General features: G+C 38.6%; 1 protein-coding gene across 4 annotated transcripts in view; it reads left to right on the forward strand.

The window, feature by feature from the left end:
• The window catches only part of gbf1 (golgi brefeldin A resistant guanine nucleotide exchange factor 1), a 117,995-nt gene that overhangs the window by 54,755 nt on the left and 48,078 nt on the right, over nt 1-15,162 (forward strand). For all 4 annotated transcript variants that reach the window (XM_077612445.1, XM_077612447.1, XM_077612446.1 and 1 more), the window contains 10 exons: nt 2,130-2,184; nt 5,449-5,596; nt 6,310-6,530; nt 6,616-6,772; nt 7,011-7,222; nt 9,436-9,534; nt 9,638-9,832; nt 10,792-11,044; nt 11,131-11,219; nt 11,311-11,513. In XM_077612445.1, the coding sequence (XP_077468571.1) occupies nt 2,130-2,184; nt 5,449-5,596; nt 6,310-6,530; nt 6,616-6,772; nt 7,011-7,222; nt 9,436-9,534; nt 9,638-9,832; nt 10,792-11,044; nt 11,131-11,219; nt 11,311-11,513 (1,632 nt within the window). The remainder of the gene's footprint in view (nt 1-2,129; nt 2,185-5,448; nt 5,597-6,309; nt 6,531-6,615; nt 6,773-7,010; nt 7,223-9,435; nt 9,535-9,637; nt 9,833-10,791; nt 11,045-11,130; nt 11,220-11,310; nt 11,514-15,162) is intronic.

A 15,162-nucleotide genomic window follows, 5' to 3' on the forward strand; every position in this document is an offset into this window, starting at 1 on the left:
ACGTGCTCCCGTTTTATCCACAATGCGGTTTACAGGAATATCAGAGGCGAGTGGAACCTCGTCCATATTGATGATATGCTCTGGCCGGATCTTTTTTTTCCCCAATAATCTTGTTTCTGCAGTACATGTGGAAAGTGGCACAAGTGGTAGTCCGCTGGCAGTGGCTGTGAAATAGTAGTTCGTGTGCGGATGGAGAGATTGTCTTTTCATAAATCTAAAGCAACAAGGACCACCTCTAAATTCGTTGATTTTAAGTTGGCAGCATGGACGGTATCCCAATATGCACTGCGCACAGCTTGATGTCAAACACGGAAATAGAAAATTAGAAAAAAGAAAAAACAGTTTACTCTTTTTAGACATGACTAAGACGGAAAAAATATTTTTACAAGATTCCAAGGGATAAAAAAGCACAATGCTTTATAATATGCTTATTTTTTGTAGAAATGAAAATGCTGTTTTATATATCCCAGCATTGACCACTTTCTGACAACTCCGTTCACTCCCAAAATGAATAAACAACTGTTGTATTTTTTTCTCCGAGGTAAAGTATTTGTATTTTTGTGACACAGTTTATCATTTTTTTACAACAGCAAGGTATAACATGTAAGTGCATTTATATCACATAGTAGAGGGGAACTTTTCCTCCATTCAGTAAACTTGTAAAAAACATTCTGATGCTGTGATGGAACATTGAACTTTAGTGCAATCACAATATAGTAACACTTGTAATAGTGCAAAGCAATAACAATAATAACTCAATGCTGTTCACGCGGGTGAACCGTGCGTGCTCTCAGGTACACAATGAGGCACTATAACATTCAACTGTTGACGTCCATATTCACAATATGACCAACCTTGTTCAACTGTTAACACAAAAGAAACACTTAAAGCGCACTTTATCAGTTATTCCTCAATCCCTCGAATTCTTTGTTTTCAGTCTCCGAATTGAACAGCTGGGCGAATGCAGCATCCAACACTCCAAGCTCCGTCTCATCAAAGTAGTCATTAATCGAGTCAGTGTCGTTTTAGTTGTCTGGCAGCTGAGTGACATTTCCTGCCTTCCTGAAAGCTCGAACCATAGTTGAAACTGATATACCAGCCCAGGCATTTACGATCCACTGGCAGATTGTGGCATATGTCGTTCGGCGCTGTCTTCTACGGGGAAAATTGACTCGGTGTCTGCTTGCCATAGTTGTGAGACCTGTTGTGGCTCAATATTGATCCATATACAATATATAGTTCGCAGTCTAGCTTTGAATGCTCTGTTGACGCCATTCTAGCATCTGGAGTTCTTTTGTCAATTCACCCGGAATGACGGCGAGCACCGAATTAGTGTGCTCGCCATCATACCCGGTGGATTAACAAAATAAGCATATATTCCAGCATGCACCGTGCACGGGGGGAAAATGGAGTCGCCAGCTGCTTGCCGTAGTTGCGAGACCTGTTGCGGATCGATATTGATCCACATATAAGGCGCACCGGATATAAGATGCATAGTCAGTTTTTTAAAAAATTGAAGGCTTTTAGGTGAGCCTTATAGTGCAGAAAATTTGGTACTTAGAATCTGATTTTAATTCAAAATGTGGTTGCTAATTTGTATAATTACTCTTAACATATCACACATTATTTTGGAAACAAGTTCTAAAGCTGTGATTTTATTTTGGACCATTGTTAGCGCTGAATATTTTCAGGCTGAACACTTGGAGAGAGAACTGTAAACACAAAATTATTCTTATTTTTTAATGCACATGTAGATCTTTTCACTTGCAGCGACGCACAATATTATATGGGAGCCCCATTACAAATTTTGAGGTTCCAACCTAGTCACCATACAGGAAGTTAGCAACGAGCAAAGTATCTAGCCCCAAGTATGAATGCATCACAGCATTTCATATTTTAAGAAGAAAGTGGACACTATAGCAGCCATGAAAATAGCTCTACTAGTTTTGGTAAAAATGTAGAGTTGAATGTCATGCCTGAACCACAAAACCATACAAAGCACACTAAGATATCATATTGGCATGGCAAAGTTTGACAGCCTGTTTTCGAGTGTGCCAAAGCTAAAAAAACTTTGAGCAACCAAAATTTATTCTATGGAACAAATCTGTCCTGTTTTCCTTGTCTCACAGGCTTCCGCTGTTTAAGGAGGAGGCCAAAAGTTATGCTGGTGCTAGCATGAAGAAGGTAATCAGATGTTGAATAAGAATTTGACATGCATGTTAATGATGATCACTTCTATGTTGTTGTTTTCTTTTGCATGTGTTTTTTTGTTTAAACATTAATTAATTTATTTAACATTTAACTTACTTGATAGAACATGTTTAAGATTATTGATCACTGAGATCAAGGGAGTGCAAACTATTCCACAAAAGGCCGCGTGGGTGCAGCTTTTCGTTCAAACCCATCAGGAGGAAACTTTTTTATACCATTCTGGTGTCCTACAAGTGCAATCAGTGAATTGAAGTCAGATAATAATAATGATAATTGATTAAACAGTCTGTGCTGGATTAGTGGAAAACAAAACCCTGCACCCTTGAGGACCAGTTTTGGCCACCCCTGAATTAGATGTTAGGTACTTCTTGTTGTTGTTTTTCACCAGCACAGAATAGGGAACAATGTAGAATATTTCTATATATATGCTATATGTATATGTATGTATATGTGTATATACAGGGTGTCCCAAAAAATGTAACGTGGTGTTTAAAAATAATGTATTATTTCAAAAGTGTGTGAATATTTACAAGTATTGATAGGTTTATTAATAGGTATACTTTAATAAAATATAGAACAATACAAGGTGGGCATCGGGCACATCTCTGGCGTTTAACTTGCGAGTGAGAATCGTCCTGGCTCGTCCTCGCCACCGTGACATTCTAAAGGACTGAATTCATTTCCTGCCAATTTAAGACATCGAATCAAAATAATTACAAGGTTATCTATTCAATCCAATTGCATAAGCGAATAACACAATTAAGGTCAAAAAACAACTGCAACAACAATTGCATATCCGGCGGAGCGACACTATTTCAAAAACTATGCGAGTATTTTCGGAAGTTGATTCGATTATCGCCATCTGCTCCGGAATCCAAGTCAAAGCAATTTAAGAGTCCTTCGCAGATCTTCATTGCGAACTTGCATCTGGGTAAAGGGTCGAGGTGTATCTCCCAGTAAACAGTCCTCGGCCTCGAACTTGGTGACCTGTCAGGTCAATAGTCCTGAAAACAATTAAATGTCCTCGAAGCCAGCTGTGTGGGGGTGTCCTTGTTATACCGAGCTTTCGTCTGCTTCGTAAGAATGATATAATAATATGCACATATTCCTATGCACATATATAATAATATCCCAGAATAACCCCAGCAAGTATCTTTTTTTGTCTTTTCGTGCATTTTGACTACTTTATTTTAAATAATTGTAAATAGCTAATAAATATACTTTTTGTGTTTATAATTATTTTTAGTGTCCATACATTTTTTGGGACTTCCTGTATGTGTATATATGTGTATACCTGTGTATACCTGTGTATATGTGTAGATGTGTGTGTATATATATGTATATATATATATATATATATATATATATATATATATATATACATATATATATATATATATATATATATATATATATATATATATATATGTATGTGTATATATATATATATATATATATATATATATATATATATATATATGTATATCCTTTTTGTATTTGAGTGACCGCTGGTGATAACTAATTTTCCGCTAAAGCCTAAAAATCCACAAAATATTGAACACACCCATAAACACCTAACATTGTTTAGACAGAGATTCCCACCAGGGTAATGGCTTTTCTACAAAATAAATAGTAGACGATTCTTTTTAAAAGTTTTTCTTAATGGTTTTTTAGGTATATTCACCTGTTATTTCTTTGCCTGGTTGTTAACCTTATTTTTTATTTGTTACCATACAAATGTCCTCACAATAGGATAACGTACGACCACTTGCCAACTTACCCAGGAAGTAGTGCTCCTCTCGTATTATCGAGCAAGCTCCTCAGCCATTCTGCTTCGCCCCGGACACGTAGAGACATTATCCGAGGGAGTTGTGACAGGAAAGACAGTGCCCATGATGTTCTTATGAGCAGCCTCTCGCGTCCGCCGTATATCAAAATTTGTCTCGTATCTCAAGATAAATATTTGCTCGAAATTTTACTCGTATTTCAAATTGCTCGTATGTCATGGCCCTCGTATGTCGAGGTCTTACTATATTACTCTATATTTCTGGGTACAAAGCCATGTTTCCACAATCGAATTATTACATTGAACAATGAAAAAAATGCAATCCAACATTTTTGAGCTATTAATGCACATGCTTTCGAAATCTTAAATAGCTAGTAAGCTGCTGAAGTTTCACTTGCTCCAGCACTTTGTACAAGAAGGATGTCATATTGTTTGTAATATTATTGGTTGGATTATAAAATGGAATAATATTATAACATTGTTGCAGTGATCAAAAATACTTTAACTTCTTTTTTTAACCACCTAAAATATATAATCACACCGGCATGATCAATCCAGTCTTTAAAGCGCCACAAAAGTATTCAGAATTATTTGAAATGTTGTTTTCAAACTTTCCCAGTTTTAATTTGTTACCGATAGACCACGGAAGGAGATTTAATAAAAAAATATGTAAGTGTCACCGATAGACCACGGAAAAACGGAGTGGAAAACTGGCCTGACCTGATGTTCCATGTCTCTTAAGACAACAACCCAACTCAAATTGCACATGAGCAATGTTCGCTCTAATTTTTCGTTGGTCTGAGCAGAAAGTCAACCTCCCTGAGCGCACTGAGTACCAGTGTGAGCGACATCATCGGTACTCGGATGATTCGCCTAAAGACGTTTCGCCGACGGACGTTTGACAGACGGGCAGGTCGCCGAATGAACGTTCGGCGGAACGTCCATTCGGCGACCTGTCCATTTTTCATGTAAAACATGCTGTAAAACACGAAAAACATAAGTGGACAGAGCTACTGCCACTTGCTGCCGCTTAAACGGCGCCATCATGGGGAGAGGGGTAAAAAAAAAAAAAAAAAAAAATTTTACTGCGCGCCATATGATTGCTGCTGCGCAGCGAGGACGAGAGTAGTGCGCAATTGCGCACGCGCGCAGCTTAGAGGGAACACTGCACATGAGCCACTTTTCGCCACTGTGTTAATGAGCCTATTGAAGTAGAGATCCACCTGATGCTGAAGATGATTTAATGTGTAAAAGGGAAGGCGAGTTTCCCATTTTGGTGTGCATAACTAAATAATCCAGTAAGAGTGTGACTTAAAAACAACAACAACAACAAACTACTTTTTAAGGAACCCAGACCTTATATTTATATTATCTTGATTGATTGTTTTGCTTAATTTTTATTTTTTGGGACAAGCATTAATTAATATGAGTTACTCCCTCCCCTCCATCAGCTCAAGATGCGAGCAAGTGGCATGAGTGATTCATCCAAATGGAAAAAGCAAAAACGCTCACCAAGGCCTACTCACCACATGGTCAGAAGTTCCTCTGGACAGATCGATCCTACCCCGTCTACAAACCTCAGTAGTACTAACCTATCTGGTAAGCAGCATCAAAATCAAATGCCTTCACTGTCAATTTATGCTAATTTGTTCTCCTAGTCGGACACAAAGAGAAATGCTTTGCTGGGAAAAAAGAGGAATTATCAGAGAGTTTATCCAATTAGAGCCAAGACAGTATAAAAAGCAAAATCCTTGACTAGGTGAATCCACAAATACCCAATTAGTAATGTGCCGAATAATAGTTTGAAATCAATTGAGAGTGATCACAGGATATAGTTTAATTCTATTCGGTTAAACCAAGTAATTGTTAAAAAATAATGGAAAATCAAACCACAATTTTGGTGATTATCAATTCAGTTTATTTTGTACTTTTGTTCTAAATTCTATCAGGCATAATGTATTATTAGATTTCCCTCAGTACTATCACTACTTTATTTTGGCCATACCACATGCCCAACTCGTGTGTAGATATGCGAATGTCATTTCAATTTCATCAAACATAATAAATGTATCTTAAAGCATTTCCTATTTAATACAGAGCAGGCCCGTGTATGTATATTCAGTGGATCATTTATTAACAAGTTAAACTGGTCAGCGAAGCAACCTTGAGAACATGTATCACTCAAAGTAAAATTGTTAAAAATATATATATTTTTAAACATCTAAAGAACTGTACTTCATCTCTCAGTGATGCACCTGCCTCGTAATTCATATCATTAAATTCTCTTTGCATGCGACCTGTCCTTTGTTTAGGGGGAGTCATCTTAATGGAGAAAAGGTGTTCACTTCCAGCCTCAGACAGCGCTGGGTCTTCAATCTCTAGTCCCACTACCACAGACAGTGGTCTAGACTTTTGCTCCAAAACTACTTCTCGGGAAGACCTCTCTGACCTGGATCAGTGTAGCTTGTTTGCAGCTACACCGGGCAATCCTAATACATTCTTAGATGCAGAGCCTGGCTCCACAAATGCGCAGGTGGCTACGCAAGCATATTGTTTTCGGTTCATACATGTAAACAATTTTGAGGATGTATTTAATTTCCTCCTTCCTTTTAATCAAGTCTGAAGGTAATCCGTCTCAATCAGCCTCAGTAGAGTCCATTCCAGAAGTTCTTGAGGAAAAATACATTACAAAACAGTCAAGTAGCACCTCTGTCCATGACCTGGATTACATCAATCCTCGAGGTGTCCGATTCACACAGTCCATACAAAGAGATGGTAAGAAAATGTACACTTTGCAACATTTTACTTTGCATTACTGTACCTGGAAAATGCATTTACTAACAAAAAGGTTGAAGGGTTAACCATTATCCTTAATATTTAAGATTCAGAAGTTGTGGGCGGAAATGTTCTTGAAGGTACATGGTGTATGTTGATTTTTTTCACTTACAAAAAAGATGCACTCTTCTCCATATTAGCCAATCAGTATCTTTTTTTTAATATTTTTTTTATTTAGGTGCTTCTCTCATCCCTTATGGTCTGCCATGTCTAAAGGAGCTTTTCCGATTCTTAATCTCATTGACCAACCCAAATGACCGTCACAACACTGATGCAATGATGCACATGGGCCTACAACTGCTCAGTGTTGCCCTGGAGTCTGCAGATTTTTTCAATTACCAATCTTTGCTAGGACTGATCAAAGATGAGCTTTGCAGACAACTTTTCCAGGTAAAGTATTGTTGGAAAATTTCAACCCAGTTGAAGAAAAAATATACAATAAATAGACAATACTTCCTCTCACTGTCATTTAATTTGATAATATCTTTGAAATGAATATATTGATTTTTGGGGATTAAACACGGTTTGGTCACGTATTGCCCTGGGGATTATGTGAAGCACAGATCAAACAGTACCTTCCAAAAGATTTTATGTTTAAAAAAGAAATTAACCCAAAAGTTCTATAGTGGCGCTGCCCTCAGCCCAACACACACCTTATTGAGACATGGGACTTCCCATGAGTCAATATAGCAGCCCACGCAAGAACGATTATCTACAACTTAGGTTTTTCCCTCAGTGCTCCCAAAATCCTCATTTTGCAGAGCAGCTTATTTGTTCATCTACACAATAAGTTTCAAATTTGGACTTTGCTGCTGCATTTTCATTAAAATTTGATGAAATATTTCTGCCATCATTTGTCACTGCCCTCCTTGAAAAGGGCTTGTTGGCAATTTCAGAAATCGATTCCAAATTCCCAATTTTTTTCCACCCATCTGATTGATTGATTATACTATATCAGTAGCCAGCCAATCAAAAACACAAGTAGAGCGACAACCATGCACGCTCGCACTCATAACCAGGGGTAATTTAGAGTGTTCAACCAGTCTAGCATGCATAATTTTGGTTTGTTGGCAAAAACTGGAGTACCCGGACAAAACCCACAAATTCTCGGGGGCACCAAACATACTCCACTTACTGTAAGGTTAGAACCCACCCGGGTTTCAATAGTCGATCTCAGAACTGTGAGGTCAATGCTCTAACCATTAGTCCATTGGGGCGCTCACCACCGGTGGCATGCAAATCTTCATCACAAGTGGAGACTGCTATGCCCACAAAGCGCTTCTTGATTAATTCTTAGATAACCCGTTTACATGAAGAATTTTGCATTACTCAGAGGTTGATATTTCATAATTAGCAACCAAGACAAGCTTTGTGATAGCTCACAAAATCGCTAAAAACAGTAAGCCATTCTCTGAAGGGGATTTTGTCAAAGAGTGCTTGGTGGACTTTGCAGCACTAATAAAATCTTGAAAATGATCAGGGGGTGCCCAAACCTTTTCATTTGACTGTATTCACATTGGTGCATGTATATTTTTGACCCAGCTGATTTGGTCACATTTTCAGTTCATCCATAATAAAGTCCTAAAATAACCATACTTCATGATTGTTTTTTGGTGACAAAGAAGTATCTGTTTCAATCATTCTATCAGAGAAAAAAGAGCTTTGTAGAAATAACTGGAAACTCAAGACAGTCATGACATTATGTTCTCTACAAGGGTCTTCTCTAATTTGTTCCACAGTCCTCAAAGAAAGGAAAAAAAGGGAAAAAAAAACTAAACCCTTTAAAAATGATCAGTATCCCAATCTGCACGAAATATGTGAGAAACATAGAAAATGAGTGAAAATTATAATAAAATGATTTATTAATGTATTAAAATGAATAACACTTATGCAAAAACATTTTCGATTTGTGCAGGAGTACAGCGCAGTGTAAGGAGGAAGCTAACTTTAGCACACAAACACATGCACATAAGCACACATCTAAACAACGTAAAATTATGAATTCAAAACAACTTAGCACTAGATAGAACTCCAAAGGCCTAAAAGTCTATCCATCTCGTTATTCAGTACAGAGAGGCCATGCAAAGGTTGTCACTTTGAATGCTTCCTTCTGCTTTAATAGCGTAGCAATGCTAGTAGGTGGGTTATGGTCGGCCGGTATTGCCTTGCAATATCGGTCAACCGCACGCCACTTTCTTATCTTCTGTTTTTCCTCTATGGATTACAATGCCGGTTTATTAACTTTATTTGCACTAATCATTTTAAATGAAGTACTTCATGACGGCGGACGACGGTAAACACAGACTTATTGTTGTTGTGAGGCTCCAATGAGAAACCAGTGGAGTGTCAAGCAGGACAATTTCAAAATAAAATAACTGATACGTTTTGTGGGATTATGTAATTTGGATCTTGTTTTCGTACATTGGAACGGTCATTTGCCTGTCAAAGTCTTTCGTAACCTGAAATGTTTCTATTTAGAGGCATTCGTAAGTAGAGGTACCACTGTATTTTATTTCGGTGCATCCTTAAATGCTTTTATTTCCTCATCACAGAATTTTTTTTTCAGAAAGTGTTCCATCCAATGAAAACTTTTTTTTTTTCAGCTACTGAATATGGACCGTATAAACCTATACGCTTTGTCATTACGAGTGTGTTTCTTGCTATTTGAGAGCATGAGAGCGCATCTTAAATTTCAGCTAGAGGTAAGTTATTTTTCTCTGTATTTTGTTTATCACTAATGCACAATATGTACATTTCAATTGTAAAAATATAATTTCTGATAACAAAATGGGCTAAATATGACAGATGTATCTTAAGAAACTCATGGACATAATCACATCAGAGAGTATGAAGATACCCTACGAAATGAAGGAAATGGCTCTAGAGTCTCTGGTTCAGCTGTGGAGAATCCCCAGCTTTGTTACTGAGTTGTACATTAACTATGACTGTGACTTCTACTGCTCTAATCTATTTGAAGACCTCACCAAGTTGCTGTCTAAGGTACCTCCATCTTTCCCTGACACAGACGCTCCCCTACTCACGAACGAGTTAGGTTCCGAGCGATTGTTCATAAGTTGAATTTGTTCGTAAGTTGCTCAGTGCTATATTTTGTATTATAATTTATGTTTAAGGCCTATATAAGTATATTGAAGGTTTGTATAAGTGCATTTGTATGTTTAAGGCTTGTATAAGTAACACACACTGCTTTGTACTAAAAAAACATTTAATAAAATGGAGAGAATACATACAGTACTGTATACATACATTAGAGAGAGAGAGAGATTTACTAGAAACTGGCCGAAGAAGCTATCTAATGACGATTGCAGTTTTCTTTTTTTCATCATAAATGATGCGGTAGCACTGTATGGCATCATTCAATTGATTTGCAAACTTTGTACAGCGTTCAATATTGGGGTCCTGCTGCTCGATCTTTATGTTTATAAATGGTACTGACGGTCGAACGATTCAAGTCGTATTCACGTGCAACGCTCCCCACTTTCTGACGCACATCAAGCTTCGTTATTATTGCCACTCATTTCAAATGAAATGGCTTGCCTCTTCCTTGCACCTCCCTCAATAGAAGCCTTTCACTTTTCACCAACCATATTCAATAATGGATGCACGAGATATTTAATGATACAAATGAAAAAGGTTCTTTGCACACTGGAGATACGTTCACGCACTTCCGCATTGCAACGAACTGGGCAGAGGAAGGTAGATGCTGGGTGAGCTGAGCACTCACAGCGCCAGGCGTCGGTATTAGCGGCGGAAAGAAGCACTACTTGGAAAAAGGCGTGCAATACAAAATCGAACTTACGAACATTTTTCGACATAAACGCAATTTGCAGACATGTCCGTATGTACCGTTGTTCGTAACTCGAATGTTCGTAAGTAGGGGAGCGTCTGTATATTCAATGATGGATGAATTTGAATTTCTGTATTTTACTTTAATCCTACAGAATGCGTTCCCAGTATCAGGCCAGCTCTACACTACTCACCTTTTGTCACTTGAAGCTCTACTTACTGTGATTGACAGCACTGAGGCCCACTGCCGAACCAAAGTGCTAGACAACACTGCTCAAGACCAGTTAGAAAAACCACCAGGGGAGCAGGAAAGTACAACGAAAAATGAAACAGACCCTACAACCAATGGAAATCAGATGGCGGAAAAGATGAAACTGTGTAGACAGAATCAAAGCGAAACTGACAATAGTAAGACTAGAGACTACCATGTTCTACTTACTGTAAAGAGCAGTACACGTAAACTCAAAGTTAATATTTTTTATTATTTCTTCCAGCTGAGAAGAAATCACTGAAAAAACCTCAGCGGTTCTCTTCATACATACCTGGTCCCCAAGAGTTGCTTGAAATAAGAACAAAGAAAAAGGTAAAATACATAGATTGACCTTTGCTAACTGTTGTTAGGAACAGAGTAGAGTGCAAATGTAATAAATTTCTTATTTTTGCCTTCTTCGTAGCTTCTGATCACAGGAACAGAGCAATTTAATCTGAAACCAAAGAAGGGTCTTCAATTCCTTCAGGAGAAAGGGATTCTCAGTAATCCAATGGATAACAACCAAGTGGCACAGTGGCTTCGAGAAAATCCCAGATTGGAAAAAAAAATGATCGGGGAATTTGTCAGTGATCGCAATAATATGGAGCTTCTGGACAGCTTTGTCAAGTAAGCGGTTTACAAAAATTAATTGGTTCCAGAAGTGGTTTTGTAACTTGAATTTATCGTAAATAGAGACATGTTTTATAACTAAAAACCCTAATCCATTCTAGACAATACACACTGAACAATTTAAAAATTGAATTGAATGCCATTATTGTCAATATACAAGTACAATGAGATTTACCGTATGTACTCGCATATAAGCTGCATTTGTCGGACAAAAAAAATGATGACTGAGTCGAGGTTACGGTTTATATGCGCATAAAAAGACGACACGCACGAAACTGCAAGGTGACAGACGACGCAAGACAATGTAGCGGATGTGCTTTTGATTCATACAGTAACTCAGAAATACCACGTGCGATGATTTTTCTTAAGATTTTCCCTTCAAAGTAACATATTTGTACTCCCTGTTAGAGGTGAGATATTTAACCCCGACCCGAAATGTCAATCATTCCTTCAGTTCGGGTCGGGCCGGGCTTCTCTCTTGCTGAAAAAAAAAACTAAAACGATGTGTGGTCTCTCGCTGACTTTAAAATAAATAAATAAATGTTTATAAAAATATATACTAAAACGATGTGTGGACATAATTAAAAATAATTTGGTATAAAACAGAGAAGGCGCTGTAATGTACGGTGGGGCAACTAAGTATTTAGTCAACCACCAATTGTGCAAGTTCTCCTACTTGAAAAGATTAGAGAGGCCTGTAATTGAGAGACCTACAAACAAGCGAGATTTCTGGCTGTCAAAGAGGTCTAACTTCTAACGAGGTCTAACAAGGTCTCCACTTTTTACCTGTATTAATAGCATCTGTTTTAACTCATTATCGGTGTAGACCTGTCCACAACCTCAGTCTGTCACACTCCAAACTCCACTATGGGCAAGACCAAAGAGCTCTCGAAGGACACCAGAGACAAAATTGTAGACCTGCACCAGGCTGGGAACACTGAATCTGCAAGAGGTAAAACGCTCGGTGTAAACAAATTAACTGTGGGAGCAATTATTAGAAAATGGAAGAAATACAAGACCACTGATAATCTCCCTCGATCTGGGGCTCCATGCAAGATCACTCCCCGTGGTGTCAAAATTATAACAAGAACGGTGAGCAAAAATCCCAGAACCACACGGGGGGACCTAGTGAATGACCTAGAAAGAGCTGGGACCACAGTAACAAAGGCTACTATCAGTAACACAATGCACCGCCAGGGACTCAAATCCTGCACTGCCAGACGTGTCCCCTTGCTGAAGCCAGTACACATTCAGGCCCGTCTGCGGTTCGCTGGAGAGCATTTGGATGATCCAGAAGAGGACTGGGAGAATGTGTTATGGTCAGATGAAACCAAAATAGAACTTTTTGGGAGAAACACAGATTCTCGTGTTTGGAGGAGAAAGAATACTGAATTGCATCCGAAGAACACCATACCCACTGTGAAGCATGGGGGTGAAAACATCATGCTTTGGGGCTGTTTTTTTGCACAGGGACCAGGCCGACTGATCTGTGTAAAGGAAAGAATGAATGGGGCCATGTATCGAGAGATTTTGACTGAAAATCTCCTTGCATCAGCAAGGAAATTGAAGATGAGATGTGGCTGGGTCTTTCAGCATGACAATGATCCCAAACACACAGCCAGGTGAACAAAGGAGTGGCTTCGTAAGAAGCATTTTAAGGTCCTGGTGTGGCCTACCCAGTCTCCAGATCTCAACCACACAGAAAATCTTTGGAGGGGTTTGAAAGTCCATGTTGCCATACGACAGCCCCAAAACATCACTGCTATAGGGGAGATATGTATGGAGGAATGGGCCAAAATACCAGCAACAGTGTGTGAAAAGCTTGTGAAGAGTTACAGAAGTCGTTTGGCCTCCGTTATTGCCAACAAAGGGGACATAACAAAGTATTGAGATGAACTTTTGGTGTTGACCAAATACTTATTTGCCACCATGATTTGCAAATAAATTCTTTAAAAATCAAACATTGTGATTTTCAGTTTTTTTTCACTTTCTCATTGTTGCGGTTTACCCATGTTGACAATTGCAGGCCTCTCTAATCTTTTCAAGTAGGATAACTTGCACAATTGGTGGTTGACTAAATGCTAATGCTAATTTTCCCCACTGTAATTGCAATTGGAGGCGGGGCCGCAGAGCCAGAACATGCTCTGCACACGTCACGTGAACGCCGCCCTCTCTTCCCATTCGGAATGATATTGAATATGGAGAAGCTAAACTAAAGACATTAGAACTGAAAAGACGGTAAGGTGAGTTTTGGAAAAGCTTCAAATTGGATGGATGGATGAGGAGATCTTGCTCATTTTCAAAGACCACATTACCCTCCTGTAGAGTGTGAACTGCTAGCACCAAACCTTGAACTTTTAGGGGAGTTGGCTCTGGTCAAACCTTGACAGAAATCATATTAAAACCCAAATTACATTTTCATTCCCCATTTTCAAACATTTTTGAAAAAGCTCCAGGGAGCCAATAGGGAAGGGCTAAAGAGGTGCATGCGGCTCCAGAACCTATGGTTGCCGTCCCCCGATTTAGGGGGTAGTATTAATGATTGTGGAATGAATCAAGCTAATTCAACTTAAAATGTATTTACTACTTACGAAAAATCCAAGTTACAAAACCACTTATAGAATGACGTAGAGGCATCACTGTACAGTAATAATTTGACATACGAGAGCCCCAACATACGAGAAATTTGAGATACGAGGAAAATTACGAGCAAATATTTGCCTTGAGATACGAGACACATTTGCAATACGATCATATAAGACAGCCTGGTGGCCGAGTCTGCGAGAGGCTGCTTATGATATTAGCGCACTGTCTTTCTTGCCACATCTCCCTCGCTTAAATATAATTACTACCACTGGGCGTACAGTTTGCATTTTTACGTGTTTTTTTGCGTTAATCAGTGGAGAATTAAGGGAAAAACAATGGATCCTAAGCAAGCACCGGTGCATGAGGGGTAGTGAGAAGAAAAAGCGTATGATGACAATCGAAACAATTGAAAAACATGAGTGGTGTACGCGTGACTGAGCTGGCTCGCCAATATGAGAGGAGTACTTCGACAATATGTACCATCCTTAAGCAGAAGGTTGGTATAAAGAATATCAAGTCTTCCAAAGTACTAACCATAATTTCCAAGATGTGCAGTGACATTCATAATGAGATGGAGAGCCTCCTTTTAATATGCATAAAAGACACTTAGCAGGAGATGGCTTGACCGAGTCGATAATATGCGAAAAAGCCAGGGGAATCTACATGGACTTGAAAGCAAAGCAAGCATTTAAAAAAGTCACCAGCGAAACCCTTCAAAGCCAGTCGTGGCTGCTTCAGTAATTAAAAAAACAACAACTGGACGAAATGAACACTGTTTTGAGGCATGGAGAAGCAAAACGTTCCGCCTCGAAAGCCGTGGTGGAATCCATTATCATCTGCCTCGGTTATCACACAAGAAGGTTTAAATTTAGTGTAATGTAAGATTAAAACTTATTTTAAGTGTTTGTATAGTACTCTTAAGTTCATTTAAGTTAAATTTAAAGTTTGCTATGTTACGAGCACGTCCGTCAAGTCTCTCCCCTGTCCTTTCTCTCTCTCGTCTGCGCCGTCTATACTGAGTAATGTCACATTTTAGTATTGAAGTTCATAACCACTAGAT

This window comes from Stigmatopora argus, chromosome 11 (assembly GCF_051989625.1).
Source record: "Stigmatopora argus isolate UIUO_Sarg chromosome 11, RoL_Sarg_1.0, whole genome shotgun sequence".
NCBI classification, from domain to species: Eukaryota; Metazoa; Chordata; class Actinopteri; order Syngnathiformes; family Syngnathidae; genus Stigmatopora; species Stigmatopora argus.